The 21,636-nt window shown below is 43.0% G+C and overlaps 1 protein-coding gene across 3 annotated transcripts in view; it reads right to left on the reverse strand.

Moving 5' to 3' along the window:
- ABTB3 (ankyrin repeat and BTB domain containing 3) overlaps nucleotides 1-21,636 on the reverse strand; it is a 181,783-nt gene that overhangs the window by 67,286 nt on the left and 92,861 nt on the right. For all 3 annotated transcript variants that reach the window (XM_074825816.1, XM_074825817.1, XM_074825815.1), the window contains exon 2: nucleotides 8,013-8,162. In XM_074825816.1, the coding sequence (XP_074681917.1) occupies nucleotides 8,013-8,162 (150 nt within the window). The remainder of the gene's footprint in view (nucleotides 1-8,012; nucleotides 8,163-21,636) is intronic.

Consider the following 21,636-nt stretch of genomic DNA (forward strand, 5'->3'; position numbering starts at 1 on the left):
TGCCCCTTTAGAAGCATTGAGCCAGGTCCAAAACTCACTTTCTTGACCTGGATTCATTTCACACCTCAGTATCAAAGTCTTGGATCTATAGTTTTGCTCAAGACCAGCTCTAAGGAGAAAGCACTGAAGACATGTATTATAACCTTGATAACAAACCATGATCTATCCAGTTAGACTGCTAACTGGTAGCCATGGCCATCCTGCATCCTTCCCATGCTGTAGCCAAGTCTCTCTCCCTGTCTACCTCCCTATCGCCTCTGGTTTCTGCACCAAAGCGATGCATTGCTGCAGCTCACCCTGGCATATACCTGTAAGCACATGAATGCGGGTGAATACGAGTAGTTGAAGTGTGTCTCCTGTACCACGGCAGACTGCCTTCAGCCATCTGCTCAGTCAGGTGCCCCGAGACATCCCTACACTCTTGATTTCAGCTGTGCTGTTCCTCCATGTTTGCTCTGCCTCTGGTGTTGCATCAATCTCTGTGTTTCAGAAGCCAGCCGAGCAAAAACTGCTTGAGTGAAACCGTTCCTCAAATGACTTACTGGAGATCTTTCTATCATTAACTCAAGATGACCCACCTATCCTAGGAAAGGAGTGTGCAGAGTGCTAGGGTGGGTGCACACTAGAAAGCGTTTAGTACGTATTTCACTGTACACATGCTTTTAGCGCAAAGTATCTTCAAACATAAAGCTATGCTATTCTTGGCACACAGTACATTCCAGATTCAAGAGTCAGCTGCCTCAGGCTGTGGGTGCGCTTGGGGTGCCATAACCCACAGTCAGTGGAGCATCGCACGTGCAACAGATTCACCACTGAGCTCACCTTGCAGAAACCTCCCCATCTCTGCCATCTCCGCTTACCCATGTTGTGTCCCTATGTGAATTTGCTACCCCAGGCAACCTCTTCTTCTAACAGCCATTCATCTCTCCCACAGAAGAGCAAACAAAGGAGCTGTGGGCCCAAACTCTAAATTCAGCACGAAAAGACAGGACTGGGATATGAGCAGCCCATTTCCTGACAGTGGCTTCCCTGTGGCCTCCCACAGATTGTTATAACCTTTTATCTCCACTTATCTTACCATCACAAGAAGCTTCTATTTATATTACAGAGTAGAGTGTTTGTGTGCGATTTAGTGTTTGCAAAACCTTTGAACACCGAGAAATTAAGGATTGGATAGATCCCATAAAAAAGCCACAATAATAATTAAACCCTCTCAAGTTCACATACCTAGTGTAACAACACTATTACCCTCAAAATCTCCAATCCAATGTGGCAAGCATGATGTTTGTGTTTGATTCTCCTTAAACCATGTCAACTCCAAACAAAACAAGCTTTGACTCAGATAAACTATTCAGCTGCCGACCTAATGCAGAGTCTTCCCCTCTGCAGACCACCACTGCCTTATGGACCACTGTTCCTAGATTTTCTTTGGCCTGATATAGACCCATGTCCTCAAACTCTGAATTTAAGAACCCCCCCATGGCTCAGCAGGCCAGCGGAAGAGTGCTCACCCTGGCCTGACCGATTGCCTGTGCTCTTCACAGCAGGGACAGGGAGTACTGCAAACCTAAGGAAAGAAAAATGCTGTTTTAACCCCGAGCATGCTGGGGTGCACAGAAGTTCAGGGGTGAATAGGAGTCTGCACCTCAACGGTGATGTACGTGGAGGAGTCCTGAGCCAATACATTGGTCTACTGGGGAAGGGCGGTGGAGGGTTGGAGCTCCAGCATCCCCCACCCACCACAGTGATGCCTTTTGCCTCTAAGCATCAAACCTGAGTGGGCTTAAATGCATGAGGTAGAAGCCCCGGACGAACAAAACCACCTGTGTGGGGACAGATGCCAGCTTGGCCCCCAGGAAGGTGAAGGGGGATGAATCTCACCTGTGGGGGAAGCTGAGGAGCCCCCAAAGGAGCGCTGACAGCAGACAGGGACCTAGGCAAGCAATAGCTGCCTCTGTTCAGCCCCTGTAATCCAAGACAGAAATCCACCCCTCTGGTCAGCAGGGCAGTGAAAGGGAAGGTGAAGCCTTAGCAGGGAGTGGACTGGTATTTTCAAATTATACTCCCTCCTGTTTCCCTCTCACTGATAAATAAATGCATTGTTTTATGGTTTATGATAGTCCCCCCTTCTAAGGGGAAGGGAAGGAAAGCAGGGGGTAGTTTGGGGCTATTAAGTAACCCATAACCCTTCTTGTGCACAGACACGGAGAGCAAATGGAGGCTCAGGTCCATCACTGGGAGGAGGCTGCAAGGGGAACAGAGTAGCAGCTAGGGGAGCCTGCAATCAGCTAGCACTTAATGGAGGCAAGAAACTACCTAGCATTTAAGCACTGCATTAATCTGTCTTGTGTTCTCTGCTGGGGGGTGAAGGGGCACCTCAACAACTTCTCATTTTAGGTTTTACACACAGAGCGGATGACTGCAGATTGCAGCGAGGAGGAACCACAAACAAGAGGCCCAGAAAAAGCTGGGAAAGTGAGGACATAGGTATCTTGTGCAGTAACCCAGTGGAGGGCCCTCAAAAACTAGGAAAAGAATCACCACATCTCGAGAGTGCCCACACAGGCTGCCAGTCTATGACCAAACCCTGTGCTGAAGGGAACACTACTATTTGAATTGCTGCTCTCAGCTAGTACCTCTGCTTAGCTCAGCACTGCACTGCATGAACCAAACCATTCACAGGGAATAAGCTTTGGCCTTTCTCTACGGTGCTGCTTAGTCTGAGAAAAATATCTGACAATCAGGGTTTTTGTTCTGGCACTAAAATAAGCAGAGCACTTGCAACAACCCTCCTTCAGATGCCATCCTTCCAGCAAGCACCTTTACCCTGGCATTTGCTTCTAAGCCTAGGTTTAACCTCTTATTTACAGGACATGAATCAATTTGTGTGGCTCCTGCAGCGCGCCTTCCTGTTGCTTGCAGAGGATTGAGACTAGATGAAAAGGCAAGGGAGGGGATGTCGACTTTCATCATGTCCTCAGCTGGGGCTGCGAGGAGAAATGAAAAATAGTATTGGTATGTGCAATCACATTCCTACCTATACTTGAGCAATAACCCTTCCTTTCATCCCTAAAAGTGTGCAAAGATCTACTGGGAGGATGTTATTTTGGAAATATATACATTCAGCATTGTGGAGGCAAAGAGAGGATGATGGGGAAGGGTGGCATTTTTCCAACAGCAAAAAAGGAAAACCTTGCTGAGACCCAAGCGGTGACATGGAGGAAATACCAGCCTGAACACTACATCTGGAAGCTGCTCTAAGTTAAACACCATTCAAAGGCTAAAAGGCTCCAAGATCAGCAGTGATAAGTCGCATTTGCATCTTCAGATTATCCTATGTAAAATAAAACTGCCTACTCATTATGGTTAACGCTCAGAGTAATATCATCACTACTGGTCACCATGGTTTGCACAAGACTGAGTGGCAAACTTCTCACCCAGGAAGCCATAGTGGACTGGCCATCTTTGGACACAAAGCAAGCCCCAAACAGTCTTCTGCCCTAACCCGAAGACATGGTTTAGATGACATCCTAAGCCACAGTTTATCCTTCTGTGTGGCTCGAGAGACACAACCCTTCTGCCGCCCTATGCATGCGCCTCAGCATGGGGTGGTTGTCCCAGCTTGGCTGTACACTAACACCTTACGGTCTTCACCCCAAGACAGTAAGGGAGGGATATTTCTTGGTGATAGGATTGGTGCCCAGTGCACCCTAAGACTCTGCTCTTCTTTGTCAACACCTACATGCACACGCTAGAGAAAGAGGGTCCTCCTTCATCAAGCAAAACATCAGTGACCTCCAGTTGTAAGCCTCATCCCTTCTGCATCGGGTCTCCAAGCTGGCAGTGGTATTTTTAGATGGGTGATGAATAGGTGTGTCGGAGTGTTATGCAGTTAAACATAACATAAATGTTTGTGGATTGCAAACATGCATATAAAGAAGTTAGGAAAAATATTCAAAGGTCAAAATGCAGTCTCATGGGATCTCTCAACAGCCAAAGCTCTCCCTAATATTCCTTTTTTTTTCTATTCAGTCTACTTATTTTTTCCCTGTCTGAAGGGGAAGGAAATAAAAGAGAAGAACTAGAAATCTAGAAGAAACCCCAAACCTTTCTGAAAAAAACCCAAACAGATCTATTCCCCTTCTCCTCTAGATCTGGTATGGAAATACAGAAAACTTCAGCAAAAATTGAAAAAAAAAAAAAGGGGAAAAAAAAAAAGAAAAAAATTGGAAAAAAAAGTCTTGTGAAGTATTTTCTCTAAGATTAAACAGTGAAATGCTGTCAGGCTACTGTTTAAAATCCTATTATTTTTTCTGTGCTTCAGTTCTTCTCAATGTTCTCTATATAATAAGCATTTCAAATGAAATTACATTATTTTAAAACACACTGTAGTAGGCAATTACAATTCCTGAATACTAAATGCCAATATAACATAGGCCAGATTTATTATTGTTCCTTAACTTTGTGCCATGTTCATTATATTTTAATGAATAAGGTTTCACATTAATTTTTCAAGCCTTTTCCTTGGAATCACACATTACCGCTGTAATTGCATTGCAGAATTAGGTCTCTATTTACATTCTCTGCCAAAGTCCTGGAGATGAAACCTTCCTTTGATTTTTCCCCTAAGTCAGCAACATCATCTCTTCCTATTTTGAGGAGAGTGCCCCAGGGCCAGCAGTGCTGGCCAGTGTCTGCTGTCTGCTAAGCCCGGGAGATGAGAGCAGAAGCACCAGACAAGCAGGGTTTGAAGGGTACTAGAGCAGCATCCGCGAGTCTGGTTGCACCTGCCCAGCAATGAGGACCCCTCAATGGCAGCCTGGGTCAACCTCCTCCTCTGCAGCATTCACAGAGGGTGCTGCCCTCCCTCCATGGTTGTGTCCACCATCCCCCCTTTCCTCAGTTTTCTCTCACCTCTGTCACCCCCCAGGGAGACACAGATCATCTAAACAGTCTTTTCTAATACCCCAACACCATACATGAAAAAATGAAGGGAGCAGACAAATGAGGGCCATCACGTGTAGGGCAAAGTGAAGGTACCACAAGACACAAGGCTTTTCATCTTGGTTATCTGTTTTTCACCTGGGACAGACTACGAAGAAACTAAGAAGATTTGAGCTGAAATACAGGCGCTGGGCAGTGAACGGGCCCTGTTTGCCAGCTGTTGTCTCCCAGGGGACAGATTTGATTTCCCAGTTTCAAAACTTCCAGCAGTCGGCAACACTGCTGCGTGTGAGGATGCTGGGCAGAACCCAGAACAGGGAAAGCCTTTCCTCCACATGCGGGCACTTCTTAATGCTAGTTATTCTGTGTACTTGCAATGCTTAAATTATTAATGTCAATAAACTATATAAAATCTCATTCAATTAGAATTGCTACATTTTTTCTTTTCCTGAGATAAAATTAAATTGCTTTATTGCAAGATCACTCTTTGCCCTTGTTTTTTGTGCTCTTTTGAAGAGAACAGAAATGAAGTCCTGGCTCCTGAGATGCTGCAAGCTGGTGGGATGCTGCAGACACATGCACGGGGACTGCCCTCTCTGTTGGTCCAACAGGCCAAGCTTCAGTCCTTGCCACTCACTCCTGGTTGCCATCTCCTCCTCCTCCTCTTTACAAGTGCTATCCTCTTAATTCACTCCTATTCAGAGAGTCTCTCCCTCATCACTTTTATTCATCCCTCCAAGAGCAGGGGCTTTTATTTACCCAACCTTTCCCTCATATCGCACTTTCTCCACACCTGAGCTTGCCATATCCTCTTTCCCCTCCACTGCGCCACTTCTAAAGCTCTCCATCCCCCTCACACCACGGGAGCAGTGATAAATCCTCCTTCGCCTACTCCCTCTCTGCCAACGAGCTCTGATCCCCAGGTGTTCCCCCCTGGCTTCTCCCTGCTGCTCAGTGTTCCTGCCCCCATGCTGTGGTTCCCCAGCCTCCCTCCACAGCAGAGACTTTGCTGTAACCTCCACGTCAGAGCCTCCGCTGATGCCAGAGACAGATACAAAAGCACTGAACGAAGAACAAACCCCCTTGTACCCCCCCAACCCCTCCATTTTCTTTCCATTTCGTGATTTTCCCCAAATTCACAGGTTTTTGCCCATCAACATGCTGTACCTCCCTCCATGTTTCACAACTCAGTTTTGAACTCTGCACCAGCACTGCTCCACAGCAAAGATTTCCACGCAGCTGAGCATCTAGCCTTGCAAGCTTTGCCAATTACCACTCCTACTGCTTCTTCCCTGACATGCATCTGCTTGCAGTGGCTGGGGAGGCACCCTCAATGGTTGTCCAGAGGGCTTTCTGGAGGGCTACCAGTGTGCTGTGGAGGTGCCAACCTTTCTGACAGCTGCATCTAACTCCCACTGATGCACTCTTTTCTTCAAGCTGGCCACCCTGAAGAGTGTTTTACCTGTGTTTGCAGTCAACAGACACACAGAAAGCAAACCCTGTCAACCAAGCATTTGAATCTAAGGTAGGACTACTTAAAGATGACAGATTGCTGGAAATCAAATTTAAAAGGGGGGAGTGATTAAGGAGCCTGCCCTTTTGGGTTATGTACAGAGGTTCAAAAAAATCCAGAATGAAAAAAAACCAACCCTGAAATATCCACAGATTACTTTTTATTAAAACGCAACCATACCATATGTACTTTAAGAGAACTGTATCATGCATAATTTAGTTGGCATACAGACAGTACTGTTGTGTGTTTGATGCGCATGAAATAAATAAGCATAAATTACTTAATTTGAATAACACCAAACACCTGATTCCAGAGATGGAGCAACACTTCACGCTACGGCATGTAAGTGCTCTTGGCTTGTTGACGTTTCACCAGAGCATGGAAAAATTAGCAAGCTGAAAACAGAAATTCATACTGTGGCTTGTAGACAAACATCCACGGTACATCCAAAGGGCTCATGAACAGCACGTAAACTGAGCCCTGATGATATGATAGAGCTACAGAGGAGACTCCCATTGCTACAGAAAATGCCAGGAAAATGAACATAAGATACCTATGCATGTTTTTTACAATGTTGGAAACACAGAATTCAGTAATAAGAACAACAGAAAGCTGGGCAGCCTGTTTCTTCATAGATTTGAATCTTTTCAATTACTCCCCCAAAATTCATAACAGACCTCAGGAAAAAAAAAACTTGACAGTATTTCTGACAGACCTCAGGGAAAACAAACCCTTTTTTGTCTGAATGCTTCTGTTTTCCCACCCATAGCTTCACATCTCTAACTATACCATTAAACATGTGATTGGAAGGCTTCTATTTTAATTTAATAATAATTTAAAAAAAAAGGCACTTCTGGTAACTTTATCTCCATGTCATATGAGGATTCACATGGCATTTGCCTCCTACAATTTATATGTGCTGAAACCAAAGCTTTCAGATTCTGACAGACATCATAGATTCTCACATTTCTCAAAAATTGTTTTGATTAACAGCAAATAATTTATCTTCCAGGCACAAATTCCTCTGGTGCAGGTTTGAGCTGTGGTCTTTCCTCTGCTGGAACTGGAGAAGGAAAGGCAGGGTGAAGGACCCTCTGTAACACAGGTCAAACTAGCTCTGCTTTAAATCTGTGACAGTATTTCCTTCAATTATTGCAACCTTCAGCTTTTTGCCTGCCCATCTCAAAACAGGCATCCCAGTGAAATGAGACAGGACACCAATACGACAGACATTTGCAAGTCTGGCCAAGCTGTGAGGTGCTCTCAAATGCAACGTACAGAAGATGAAATAAAGCATCTTTCACCTTTAAAAATGAGAGCAGTGTATTCAAACAGGTCATAGGCATTGCTATGAGACTGCCTGAGACTTCTTTCCTCCTATGGCTTCAGCTTTCTAACTGGCCGTGGAACATTAAGCATGGCTAGATCTGACCCAACGTCTCCTTCAACATTACATGCGCCCCTTCATCTCTCCTCTGCACAACCAGGCAATGCAAGCAGCTTTGCTTTACACTGAGGAAAGAAACACAAGCATTATCAACAACCTTGTACTTACTGAGTTCAGCAATGCTCCCCACACGCGTAGCAAGTAAAGACTGCTCAATGGTCCTTAGCTCTGACTGGCTGAACATCTGCACTTCCCCAGGCTTGTTTGACCTTTGCTGGTCTTTGTGAAGGTTCAAGCTGTCCGGCAGGCAGAGAACACCTATAATGGATAAAAAGAAAGGAGAAGCCCAATGTAATTTTAGCCAGCATGGATGACTTTGCTGCCACCACCACATTGTTTTGGGGCCATTCCAAGATGAAGCCTGTGTGTGCAGACCTCAAAGACAATTAACATCTATAACTCAATGTCACAGATGACTCATGATCTTGGAAGTGGCCCTTGTTAGCTCTTCTGAATATCCTCAAGTCACTTACGATGTCACCTAGAGATAATTCTTACAGAAAATTCTAGAGAGTTGTCGAAGGAGGAGGTCAAGAGGATTCCAAAGAAGTCTCCTAGAAACTACTCCAAACCCATACAAATTTATTAGAAAACAGTATCTCAGTGACAGAATTCTTAAAGATTGGCTTTAAAATGATATATGAGGCAGACATTTACAGGATTTTCCTGTAAGGGCAATTCGACTGACAATTGCCAAAGTAACGGACAGCGTCAACATGCTTGCAGTGTCATTGATGGGCTTATTGAATTTCTTTTGTAAATACAACTCCTGGCATTTGAACTGCTTGGGCTTCAAAAGTCCATTATGCAGAAGCCCTTACAGCTGTGAATTTCTGTGGGGCAGGACATAAGTAAAGCTACTGACATAAAATAATTTACATACACATTCATTCAGGCACAAAAGTCACTATCTGCCATGACATCTAAACCCTCAGGCATAGATAGCGGGCACACGTTTATTAATCAAAATCACTGTCATGCTAAAAAAACAGAAGTTATTTACAAGAGCAAATGCTGCATTACCATCCTTGGGTAACAGATGCATGGAACTCCAGCCTGGAGAGCAAACTCTCCTCCCTCCCTGTGGTCTATAAACAGCCAGCTATGGACATGCTCTCCACAGCATCACGTTCCCAATCCTGCTGGGATACACACAGGTGGTGACCTGCTGGAGGCAGTGGGATTGTACCTCTTCATGATGATTAAATTTCATCTTATCGCCAATTGTGTGATATGCAACAATTACCTTTGAAAAAAGCCAGAGTAGGAAATTAATTTTTTTCCATTAGCTTCTACTATTCCTTGCTTTTAAGCACAAGAGAGATTTCCTGCCCTTACGGGCCATGCAGACTTTACAAAATACATTAAGGAGGAGGTATGTATTTAGTGTTTTTCTTCAGGGGGAAGAACTTATCTAGTTTCCAAGCTCAGCATATATATGGTGTCTAACTCTAGTGATCAATAATTCTACCAATAGGTATAACATTCCTGGGCAGAATAGCCACCTTAATCCCAGTTTACTTCAGTTATGAAACAGCCCTGCAAACATCACTGCATTGGAGCATCACAAAACCAGGTAACACGCCTGAGAAGGGATGCTTCTCAGCCACCTTGTTAGCTCCACCAAACTGCTTTGGATTCCCTCCTCACATCCATCTCCTCCCTGCAAACAATTTAGTCTAAAAGTTGTATTTGTAGCATGGACCTAAAAACACCCACCCTGGGAGGAGAAAGACAATGCAGGTTCAGTAAGCACGTTCAAAACAAAAAACGGATATACACTGGGAAAACCAGGAACAAAAGTCTTGTCCACCATGACCAGAAGATAGCAACCTAAACCAGGATCACCCTTCGCACGCAATAGCACCACCAGAACAAACTCCCTAATAGCCTGTTTGAATGCTGGAGATAGAGGCACAGGAGCAGCCTTAATCCCAGCCCTGGCTCTGGTCCCGGGGTTGTAACGACCACAGTAAAACCGTATGCATGTGTGGAAGGTCACAACAGAAAAACACAACTCGCAAGGAAGCACCCCAGAGAGAAAGTGCAGGACATCTGACACAGCAACAGGGAGGAAAGAATGAAAAGCAGAGAGGTAAGGGATAAAAAGCAACACCAGTTTATCAAACAAGCTCTCCAAATTCTCCTGCCATCGCTCAGTGGCCGACTTGCATAAACGATGCGCTGATCAACATTTATATTCTGGGGAAGTACTCAACTTGAGAAGTACACCACCTGGATTTAAAATGCAGACATGCCTGCATATTTTAATAAGTACTGTCTCTTGGAAATCTTTCTCATTTATTTAGATTATTTTTTATAATTTTAATGGATAGAAATTAAGGCAAAATTGGAAGAGTCTTCCCTGCAGAAAACAGATGTGTAACTGATGTAATACTCAAAAAGATTTCTAAAAACAAGAAATAGAGCACAAATAGCTTTATGGCAGCTTTAGAAAATGAATATCCAACAATAAATATTGAGTGAAAACACACTTTAAATGTGGAAAAAATACTGGTTTAAAATACCTTTACAAATAAGATTCAAAGTGTTTAAAATCATAATATCTACAGGAGCTATTTGTCTGAGTGATTAAAGCAGTGGGATATAGACATTTTATCCTCTACTTTGTCTATGACTCTGTTCCCACAGCCAGGCCTTTCCCTTACAAACAGAACTGATGATTAATTACTCTGTTCTTTAGTGAGGGGAGTGTATTCTTAGGTTCTTGGATGAAAGTGCAAATGAAATGCAAAATGCACCATTGTTCGAAAACTTAGCAAATTATAGGATATGTCACGCCAAAGGGTTTTACTTGGGTTGGAGATTAGTAAAGACAGGCAGTAGCCAAACATCTGATAATAACATGCCAGCTTCAAAACTATAATTGACCACAGCAGGTGACCAGTGGGGTGATGGAAGATTTGTTTATAACTCCCATAATTTTCCTGGACCAGATCTGGTTTTTGCCAGTATGGAGAAAGGTAATTCTGTGGCTAGGGCATGCAACTCTGCCAATTTTCTATCTTCAACTGTTTCCCGCAAATATGATTAAAGAAAAGTGAATAAAATGTTTTTTAGAAGAAAAACCCGCTCTCTCTTTATCAGTGTTTGATGTAAAGCTCAAACTTACTGATGAAAGACTATGGGAGGGAATTGTTCCCTGACAAGAAGAGAGCATACCAAATTGAGGGAGGGGAAAAAAGGTAAAAAATCTGTGATTATAAGTATCTTTTTTAGAATTACAAATAGAAACATTTAAATAGCCACCACCAGCTTTCACTGCTTTGGCTACAGTTCAACTTCCTTATTTTCATTCTCTGCCTATCGGTATTATTCACTTACTTTTCAAGCCATGGCTTCAGCCATACTGTGTTGAACTTGACAAACAGGTGAGGATCCCAAGTTTCCAACGGCCTGAAAAACAGGGCTTTTTCCCCTGGCTTTTCTGGCTGTCACTGCTGATGCTATGTCATTCCACACCAAAGATTTCTGTGCAGTATCTTCAGAAATGAATGGCAGCATCTGTCTTTTCTCTCAACTGGCACTGTTCAGTGTCCTTCCTTTCTGCACGGTTACTCAACCCTGTACGCTTCTTTGCCCATTATTTTATCCCTCTTCTTCCCTCCAATTCACTAGAGTGGAAATTGGGCAGTCAGTTGTTGCCCAATTAATACGGGGCCAGACTCACTCGATAAGCCTCTGGCTGCTCTGTGCCACCCGGCAACGCACAGCAGCCATATGTTGCATCTATGACTGCTGTGAACCACTGGAGCAAGGCAAGACAACCAAGGCGCTCAAGTGTTTTTGGATTTTGTCACCTTTTTTGGTGCTTCCCCTCAACTGTACCCTCCTTGGGGCAGAGATCTGTGTAGGACTTGTCTGCATATCCAGAATGGGCCATACCCAAAATTGCTTTATTCACTTTGCCATTGGTCTCAGGGTAACCTACAGTTTGTAGGTAAAATACTGAAGAGAAACACAGAGAATATATTTTAAAATCTGCAGGATGCCAAAAAAAAAAAAAAAAAAAAAAAAAATCACAGTGACAAACTCTTAATGCTCCCCCTCCCAAATCTCTAGAGGAAAAACATCATAGGAAAAATCCCATCTACAATTAATACACTCCACATTTTTCCTGCCCTCTGGGCTCAGCTGAAACACAAGCCAGAGCTCAATCCCCAAGGACTTGAAAATCCCAAATCAAAGAACTATTGCACAAAATGACAAAGTGAAGACTGAAAATGCCCAAACTTATAAAAGAAGCAGTTATTTTAAACCTTCATGCAAACTGATCTGAAGCCAGGGATACATGGCACCTCTATTCCAGTTTCCCCATGCACATTTCCACCTCTTGGTCTTGGTTGATGCACCACCCTTCACTGCAAGACAGATTTTGGCACAAATATTCATACATTCCTGCACACTCATTTCAGAGCTTGCCACGGAGCTCCCCATGCTGTCCTTGCAGCGTGACAGAAGTGCACATGCATCACGGCCTGCCAAACTCAATGCCTGGCAGCAGCCCCAGCAGAGCTTGTCCCTGTTCCTCAGTGCCTCCCCAGCAAAATAGCCTGAAGGACCTGATGGCCAAGAGCAACTCCAACACCAGGGGAAACAGTGGTTGTGTGACCTCTTCAGCTTTCAGGGCAGAAGAAATATGGGGTTTGTAGTCCAGATCTCACCTAACTACGGAGGAATTATTAAAAGATCTAAGCCCCCTCCACTGTTCCTCTATTTAGACAGATATCTGCACTTATGTATATACCAGCTGTTGCAAAACATTTGATTCTTGAAGTGTTGGCCCCAATGGTGCCTGTACTTCAGTCCAAGTCAGACTTCACTTTCTCTCCAGCACAGGAGGCTGCTGACTTTCCATGGACCATGTATTGCTCTTGGCACCACACAGCTATTAGCATCATGCAAAGGCAGATCAAAAGGCAAAACAGCAAAAACAGAGGCAAGCAGTCTTTTGTATATCATAATGAATGACTACACAATGTGGAAAGCAATAAAATGGCAAGTCTGTTTATTTGAAACGGGCAGTAAACTTTGGGGCAAGGCTGCATCCTCAAACATCCCATAGCTTGGTCCCAGACCAGCTTTGCCACCTAAAGCAGCATTTTCAAGTGGGAGTCTATCTCAGGAGAAAGAAAATGAGAGAGACAGAACCTAAACTTGCAGTTCAAGTTACTGCAGGTCTGAAGTTACTGCTTCAACCTTCCTCTTCTCACCTATTGTAAACATGCTTCGATACCATAGACCTCCCATATTTGAAGTTTTTACTTGTATTTCAAGGAGTTGGAAGACATTTAATCAAGCTATTACTTGAGTATACAGCAAATTCACCAAGACCAAATGATACCTCAACTATCACTGGATTCAGTTTTTATATATATATATATCTATATCCAAACTGACAGACCAAGGCAAGCAATAAGTCTGCACTGCCTATGTTCATGGGTCTGCAATACTTAATGTCATCCTTGTTTCAAATTCTTTGCCTCCTCCCTCTCCTTTAATATCCACATCCCATGGTGTAAACCAAAACAAATTTCCAATGACATTAAATTAATAAAAATTCCCACTGGACAATGTGATTCAAATGATCCATGCTGAGGCATCTAGCAGAAATCCAACCCAAATGTGTTTGTTATGACTTAGAAATGTAAGCGCTGTAAAGACTATAAGATATTTTTTGCACATTTCACCATTCATTCCTTTGGAAAGAGTGCCAGATTTCTTTATATGTATTAATTTAGAGTCTGGATAGACGCATGAAGGTTTTGCTGCTCTCTTGTTATTTTCATTTAATTAAGCGCGCCTACTTTCAAGAGAAAATAATTCAAAGTATCTTTGACCTCCCTCTTTATCGATCTATTACATCTTAAGCAAATGTACATATCTGCAAAACAGCTTATACTCCCACTGCAAGGAATAGCTGAATCCTACTAAGAGTTTATAGAAATTAAGTGTGCAGGACAGATATCAGGCAAATTGCTGTACAAAATGAGCTTGAAAATAGTAATTAACCCTGAACAGTCCCCAAAATGTGGTATTGCACATTACATTGCTCAAGTAAATGCCAACCTTACCTAGGAGGACTATATTTAGGTGTAGGAAATCCACTCAATCATCATAATTTTATTTTTCACTCAGAAACATGGGACTAGAAGGTCTTTGAGTCCAGTTTCCTGCTCTCATAAAGAATCATGTGAAGTTCAAGGGCTCACAAAACATCCAATCAAAAAAAAAAAATCCCTTTTGTTCCACAAACTCATATACCAAAATATTTCTCAGCACCAGAGAGCATTCTTGAGATCTACAACACAAAGACCTATAGGAAAGAAGTAAAAAGGACAAAAGTACTATCATCTGCCTTTGCAATATCAAAATGTTTCACGAGGTGCAAACCCCACATGGTTAGTATGCTGACATCCAGAAAAACTCTCTTGTCCCCACATTGTGCGATCATGGCAACCATGAGTGTGTGAGGATGATGCACCATCCAGGTACACACCAGATTTTGAAGCACAGTGTGGGAACACCAGCACCACGAGCTCAGCATCCCAACAGCAACACACAGGAGTGAATAGGAAGTGACACAAACCACCACGTAGAAGCTCAAACTTGGAAAGAAACCCCGTAGTCTCTGTTGTTTGAAGCAACCTGCACCATGACTCCTTAGCTCAACCTGTCAACCTGACCGGCTAGGCAGATGGAAAACATCTTGACTTCTCCTTACAGAAATGAGACTACAGGGAAAACCTTAAAGCTAATCATATCAGCCAGTGCTTTCAATTAACGGAAGACCTGGAAAGCATTCAAGGCAAGGAGTGCAAAGTGTCTTCTTTCCACACATTCCAGCCCGCTTAAATAACAGGGAGTGGCTTTACATAGAGAAAATGCAAAGCGCTTGGGAGAGCTAGGTGGTGATAAAAAGTTTCCAGAATCGGAGTCTTAGGGTAGGCAGAGCAGCCCAAATGAGGAAGGGTGGAACACACACAGGAATCACATGCAAGAGACTAAAGGGCCACTACTTTGTATGCATCTAACACCTACTACCCCAAGACATTAATAAGCACTTTTACACTTAGCCTCAAGACACTGGTGTTAAGCAGGTACGGTAATGTTTATGTCCAATTTATAGATGAAGTGAAAGTAAAGCATTAGAGAGCTTAGTAACTAATTCAAGGTGAAATAAGAAATGTCTGAGAAAACCAGGAAAAGACCATAAGGCCTCTAGTTATGCAGTTTAACCACAAGAGATCACCCTTTCTCTCCTGGAAAAATCAGTAGAAGAGCAAATAAATAATGCTTAAAAATGAAAGAACTGAGAGCCTAACAAAATCTGCCAAAAAATGATCAACGGCAGCAACCACTGACACATGACAAACTGAAGTTGTACAAACTCTGCAGATTTTGGGTTCTCACCAGCAGGAACCTCACTCCCAGAACAACTGTGAAGAATAATCCTCTGAGCTACGCAAGGGCAAATTTTTTATTTCATCTGGCCAAGTTTGGAGGTTTTTGAGCAGTTTTGTCTCTGGCTCCTTGCAATTGGAAATAACTGCATATCTGCAGAGCAGTTTTTTCCAAAGACGTGTGATCGTTTTCAGGGCAGTATCCCAGCTGAGTTGGATTTGATTTCATCAAAAGCCAGAACAGATGATCACCATCCAAAGCAGAGAGTACGTCTGTGAGATATTAGAGCAGATGTTATAGGAAGACGAGATAATAGAATTACATTACAACACATGACTGTGACATCTTTTCTTGTAAGGAGTTTCTTAGCACAACACATTCTACTTAATTGGGACGTCCTCCTTATTAGGATCCTTCTAAAGGCAATCGTTTTAGCCTAATGATAATGAGTGGCAATCACTGCTGCTTAAAATGGCATAGAAGTAACAACAATTCAACTAAATTAGGATATATTCTGCTAGCACCAAGCAGTTAAGTGGTGCACAACCAAGTGGAACGCAGGATGGATTTGATTGTTTAGGCTATATATTACAAAAAAAAAGAAGAATCAGAAGATTAGATCCCACTAAACATAGAAACTAAGGTCCCAAATCACCAACTACAGCTTTACATTTATTTTTATTAGGATATAGATGAAAGAAAAACTTGGTCCTGCCAAAATCAATTGCAAACCTTCAAAATCCTCAAAACCACCACCAAAAAAATATACAAAAACAGTGAACGTGAAGCAAGCCACTCCACAACCAATAGAAGAAATGGAGATCCACCTCCTCATGCCTATCGCAAGGTCTCTCCCAGTTACCTGAAGTGGTCTTTGTGGTCCTGCCATTGGGCAAGCAACAGCAGATGCTGCTTACTGGCGTGCATCCACGGGCTGGACAGACAACACGTGTGCTGACGGCATGGCGAGCTGTGGCTGATGCAATAGCTGTATCCCCCCGTCCTTCCCTAGTGAGCGGACTGATGTGCACCTCACACCTTCACCTATCTGTGATTTTCACCACCACTCTCCCTGTTGGCCATGAAGGGGAATTTTATCGACTTCGCAACAGGAAAATTGCACAAGAGCACACTGTGCTCAGCCATGCTATTCCACTGTCACAGTGACCATAAAAGTTTCAGTGCGAGTTGTGATTTTTTTGGCAGAGAGATGTTAGAGCTGACACGGTGTATTTATTTCACGCAGAGTACCCATCAGCTCGAGATTACCCTGATCTAAGCTATGCTGCCCTGGAACTAGCGATGTGGAGGAGAAAGGTTTTCTATCATACTCTTTGACTGGAGGTACTCAGATACAGAAAATAAAATTTTAAAATGCCAGTATCATCTTCCTTCTCTGCTATGTGCAAATAAATATAATACACGCAGCCCTCAGTGTCTCAATACAAGCAAGAAGTTGAGAGGTCATGGGGAATTTGATGGAAGAAAAGAGCATGATGAACGTGTTGGTAGTGCTGCCTAGTGAGGAAACTCGGAGAGATGTCGATTTGATGGTACCCAGTCTAACCACAATATGCCTCGTGCAGCTACCAGCAAGTACTCAAGATGGCAGAGGCATAACTCAAGGGGGAAGGGATGTGCACTGCTATAAACATGGACTCTGGACATGCACAGGAGTACTAACTCATGCAAAAAATGGGTTTGGCTAAAAACAGGCACAATCCCCTATCAGACTGAGAGTTCACAGAAGGTCTAAGCCTTTGAGTCACTGAAAATGACAAAGAACACATTAACGGGTTCTATTTTACGGAAAAAGGCCTGTCAGCTGATAGCAGCAGAAGAGGATTCAGTGATTCATAGCTTAATATGCTTTTCCAGAGCCTGTAATTTCCTTCATTCATTACTGTCACCCCCCCCTCCCCAAACACCCAGCTATGACAGACAACTTCCCCTTCAGCAACCATGACATGGGCATGGCCCAAAAGCCCAACGGCACCAGTACAACATCTCTACTAACCCAGTCTGGACTCCTCCAGTACTTAAGAAACAAAACACCAGCAGCTAATTAGTCACTACCATATAGTATATGAGCAGTGAGCTTCTTGTAATGACACTGGTTTGGACTTCTTGAGATGGGAGACTGAGTATTTCAATTGCAAATGCATAACCCCATACAAGCACGTAATCCCCCATTTCTGCGAGACCTACTATCTAAACAGGCTCCTGCACCACGTACTGCAGCTATATAAGCAGTATAAAATGTTTCACCCAAAAGACCATTTTTTCCACTGCTTTCTCTGTGAGCCACCATTCCTTTGGCATCGGATGCCTTCAAGGGTCAGACACATCATTTCAGAAACGCCAATGAGCTTACTTTTCTGAGCAGTTGCACTGAATACTATCCAATACACTTGGCAAGAATATTTTGAAGACCTTAAAAAACGCCTCCTCCATTTGCTTCAGTATTTGCAAAGATTAGTATGCTTTTTACAGGAGGAGTAATTGTTTGCCAAAATTCCTCCTTTCACTTTGGAACACCATCAGCTTGTACAAAACCCCATGAATAATACATAGCAGAGCCGACACTCGGTGCTGAGCCAGCACAGGGCATCCCCATCACAGTTACCAAGCACACCCTTCGCATTTCACAGGCGGGCACGGCAGCAGCAACTAGAGATGGGATCTAGAGGGGAGCAGCAACCAGAGGGGAGCAGGACAAGGTGCCTGTGGTTTATGAAGCAATCACTGCCTTGTGTTTGGGAGCCAGTTATGTATGCGAAAGCTTATGCAACTATACATACAGGAATAAGGATGGTTTGCAATTCAAACTGGTGAAACACCTGACCTTACAAGGGTGGGGTGACCGGTTCATGGGAGAAAGACACCCCTTTCTGCAGAGCTGGTACTTGCTGTTTGCTTTGTAAGTCACCCTCCAGGAAGGCCAAAGCCTCAGGCTCAGCCCCAGGCAATGCTACCATAATATCAAAAACCAGCTAAAACCATCACTGTCCTTCAACTTTGAACAATCATCAGCCCCAAAGGTTTCTGGGAAGCCACTAGGGTATGTGATTGAATAAAATAAATAATAAATAAATAAAATTAGTAAAGTCTGCAGCTGGTAGCACACTAAACCTGAAACCACATGACACATAGGGGCTGCAATGAAGCGCCTGAGCCTATGGACACATGAACAAAAAACTGCACTGCTGCTGCATGTTGCCAGGCTTCAGAGGAAATGCAGGCAGCTCTGGCAGAACTCTTACTGACTTTGTAAGGGTCGGGATTTCACCCCCGAGCAATGAGTAAACTGGAGTGTGGGGAGCCCACAGTAAAGGTTAAGTAATTAGAATCTCCTTTCAACTGCTTGCACAGATAAGTATCAGATTAGCCACTCCACCCTCACCATGAAAGCCTCTGCTTAATGAATGTAAGAATCATAAGATGTTTTAGAAACACAAGCTGCTATTTACTGGCTTTAGGGCAGTATCCCATCACCCTGAGCATTTACTACACCCCCTCCCACTCTGCTAAGGATGGCACTGAGCAAACAGATTATCACAGCAGCATAAAAAACTGTGAAAGTGGATGTACAGGACTATGGCAATCTCCTGAACTGTCAACAACCCCAAAGCAGGACGTGTCCTATAGCCCCCTGCATCCCCCTCAACCAGGTCTGCTACATCATTTTGGGTATCCCTAGCAGGCAAGATGTTCTCACCTGCAAACACCTGAGCTCAGGTACCAACCTCTGTGACCTGTGTGGGACCAAGGTACCTGGCTCCCACCCTCAGTAAAGGTGTAACCCTCTGCCTTCAGCATGTGCTTCGATGGGTTTCTGCCATGTATTTAAAGCCAAAAAATTTCACTGACTGGACACCCTGGATGCCAGCCAGATGACAATCCTTTCAAAAAGTAACCTTTACGTCCTTCAAAAATTCCACTTGGCTTAGTAAATAGAAATGGCTTGTTAATAGCACGTATTTCAGCATGCAGACCTTTGATATAGACACCTACAACAATAAATCAGCTCTGACCAGGAAAGGTTAACCTATATACATATACATATGGTAAAATCATTACAGGCAATGAACAAAATTTACAAGAAGAGATGTTATACTATGTTGCTAGCATACTTTTATGACCACTTGCCCTACAGATTGGCTGACTGAAACCACTTCAAATAATTCAGGTTTCATAGAGCTGATAGACACGCTCTTCTGCACCCAGCTATAACACAAACTAACTGTGTTCAGGTGCATGAGCTCATTACATGGCTACCAGTTTAACTGAAAAAGTCTTTTAAAAATTACTTCACAGAGGTTTAATATACTTTTTTTGATCCCTGCAGAGTATCCATTTATACATTCTGAATTTTATGATATCAAGATACACAGTTTTATTCCTAAAATATCTCATTCATTTTTTGAAAATGATGCCTTCTATTACTTTTTCCAGACAGAAATGGCTGCACATTTATTCTCAGAGTGGTTAAAGGTCAAACCCAGTTTTCATTTATGCATAATCTTCAAATTTGAACCTCTACATTATTAATCTCCTCCACTGTTTCACCTAGACATTCACGCACATATCAACAAGCATCAAAAACCCTACAGTAAAGGAATATGATCATTTCTATGTCAGACCCTTCTCCAATGCACTGAACACAGTAGTTAATGAATAAACAGATGCTTGATATTTTATCTTTCTGGTTCAGTGTGGTCTTTGGCATAACTTTGACATGACCACATCTCATCCATCCTCTGCTTCGAGTAAATCATGATGCTGTTCCCCACGGGCTGACCTCTTCCCATGGGCGCTCTCAGAGGGACAGAAACACATCCCTGGTGGTGCCTCAGCCACGCCGTGGAGCTGCTGCACCTCCGAGCACAGCCTCAGCAGCACCAAAACTAGGGCAGGGAACAAACCACTGAGCAGTTTTTCCCCCACAGCCTTGGTCTTGGAAATGGCTGAGCCAACTTGGCTGAAATTAAAAAAAAAAAAAAAAAAAAAAGTATTTTTAAACCATTTGGGGGGAAGTGACTGCCCTAGAAAAAGCTAAATGCTGTTGGAACATATCAGAAGCAACTGAAATCGAGGACGTATAATGATCATCAGCAGGTAGCCGTAACAGTAGGCCATGCTAACTACCTCGCCAGATACATCTCATCTGCTGATTTTATTTAGCCTTTTCTCTTTTAAGCAGACTGAAAGAAACCAAATGGTATTTGGAAGCTTCCAGACACGACTTCAGTGGGTCAGCATTACATAACTGATAAGCTGTCTAAGCAGCAATATATGCTATGAAGGACATAGAAACCAAATATAAATCTTGGAAATTGATTCAAGTCAAAAGCCCAGGTAGAAAAGAACCCCAATATAATAAACCCATACAAAGTAAACTCTTCATCATACTCCATTTTCCCAATTCTCGAATAAACTCCATTTCCATCATTCAGGTACAGTCCCCGAACGGCTGCCTGTTCAGGACGTTATGTCTTCCCTCATCTCACTAGCATACAGACCTCCATTTCATTTTTCACCAGCTGTGCTCATGACAGCTACCTGCTCCCAGCATCCCTGGGATCCATTCCTCAGCATCTTCTCCAGGGCTACAACAGAGAGCCACCCAGTCCTTTTACTGTGAACATCACCTTAAAACCTGCAACAAACCAACCCCATGGTTCAGCCTGGAAGTCCTCGCTGGAGGTGGTTACAGCTCCTAAACTAAGTAAAGTTGTACTTATTCCAATCACATTCTCTGTGGATAAGCATAACAAAATGCTCCCTGTTTTAGATTTCTTAATATCAACAATTATATAAACAATAGGGAATTATAAGAGAATTATGAAGTTCATAATATTTGGAAAAGACATGGATTCAATGAGAACTACTATTTTGTAGCATAAAAGCACACCATGAAATGTTAATTGCAGTGCACAACACTGCAAGACCTACAGGAATTACAAGCAAGTTTTCATTGTCTCAGCTGCATGCCATGAGGAAAATGAACAAAAATAGACTAAATTTCTAGTTCAAAAATAAAATAAATTTGTAACTAATTATTTTAATTCTATTCTAGTGAAGAAGCAGAACTCTGCAATTTAAATCACTTGAAGATTCATGGCCTTCAGCCATGAGCGGACATCGCACTACCACCGACCCACAGAGACTGCTACAGCAGATCAAGAGCAATCTATGAGCTTCATTAAGAAATTTAAATAGAGTTCATATATACACATACACACAATGTGAAATTAAAGTAGGCATTTGCATGCATCAGACTTCCCAGAGAGTACCCTCTGCTGGA

This window comes from Strix aluco, chromosome 5, assembly GCF_031877795.1.
Source record: "Strix aluco isolate bStrAlu1 chromosome 5, bStrAlu1.hap1, whole genome shotgun sequence".
NCBI lineage: Eukaryota > Metazoa > Chordata > Aves > Strigiformes > Strigidae > Strix > Strix aluco.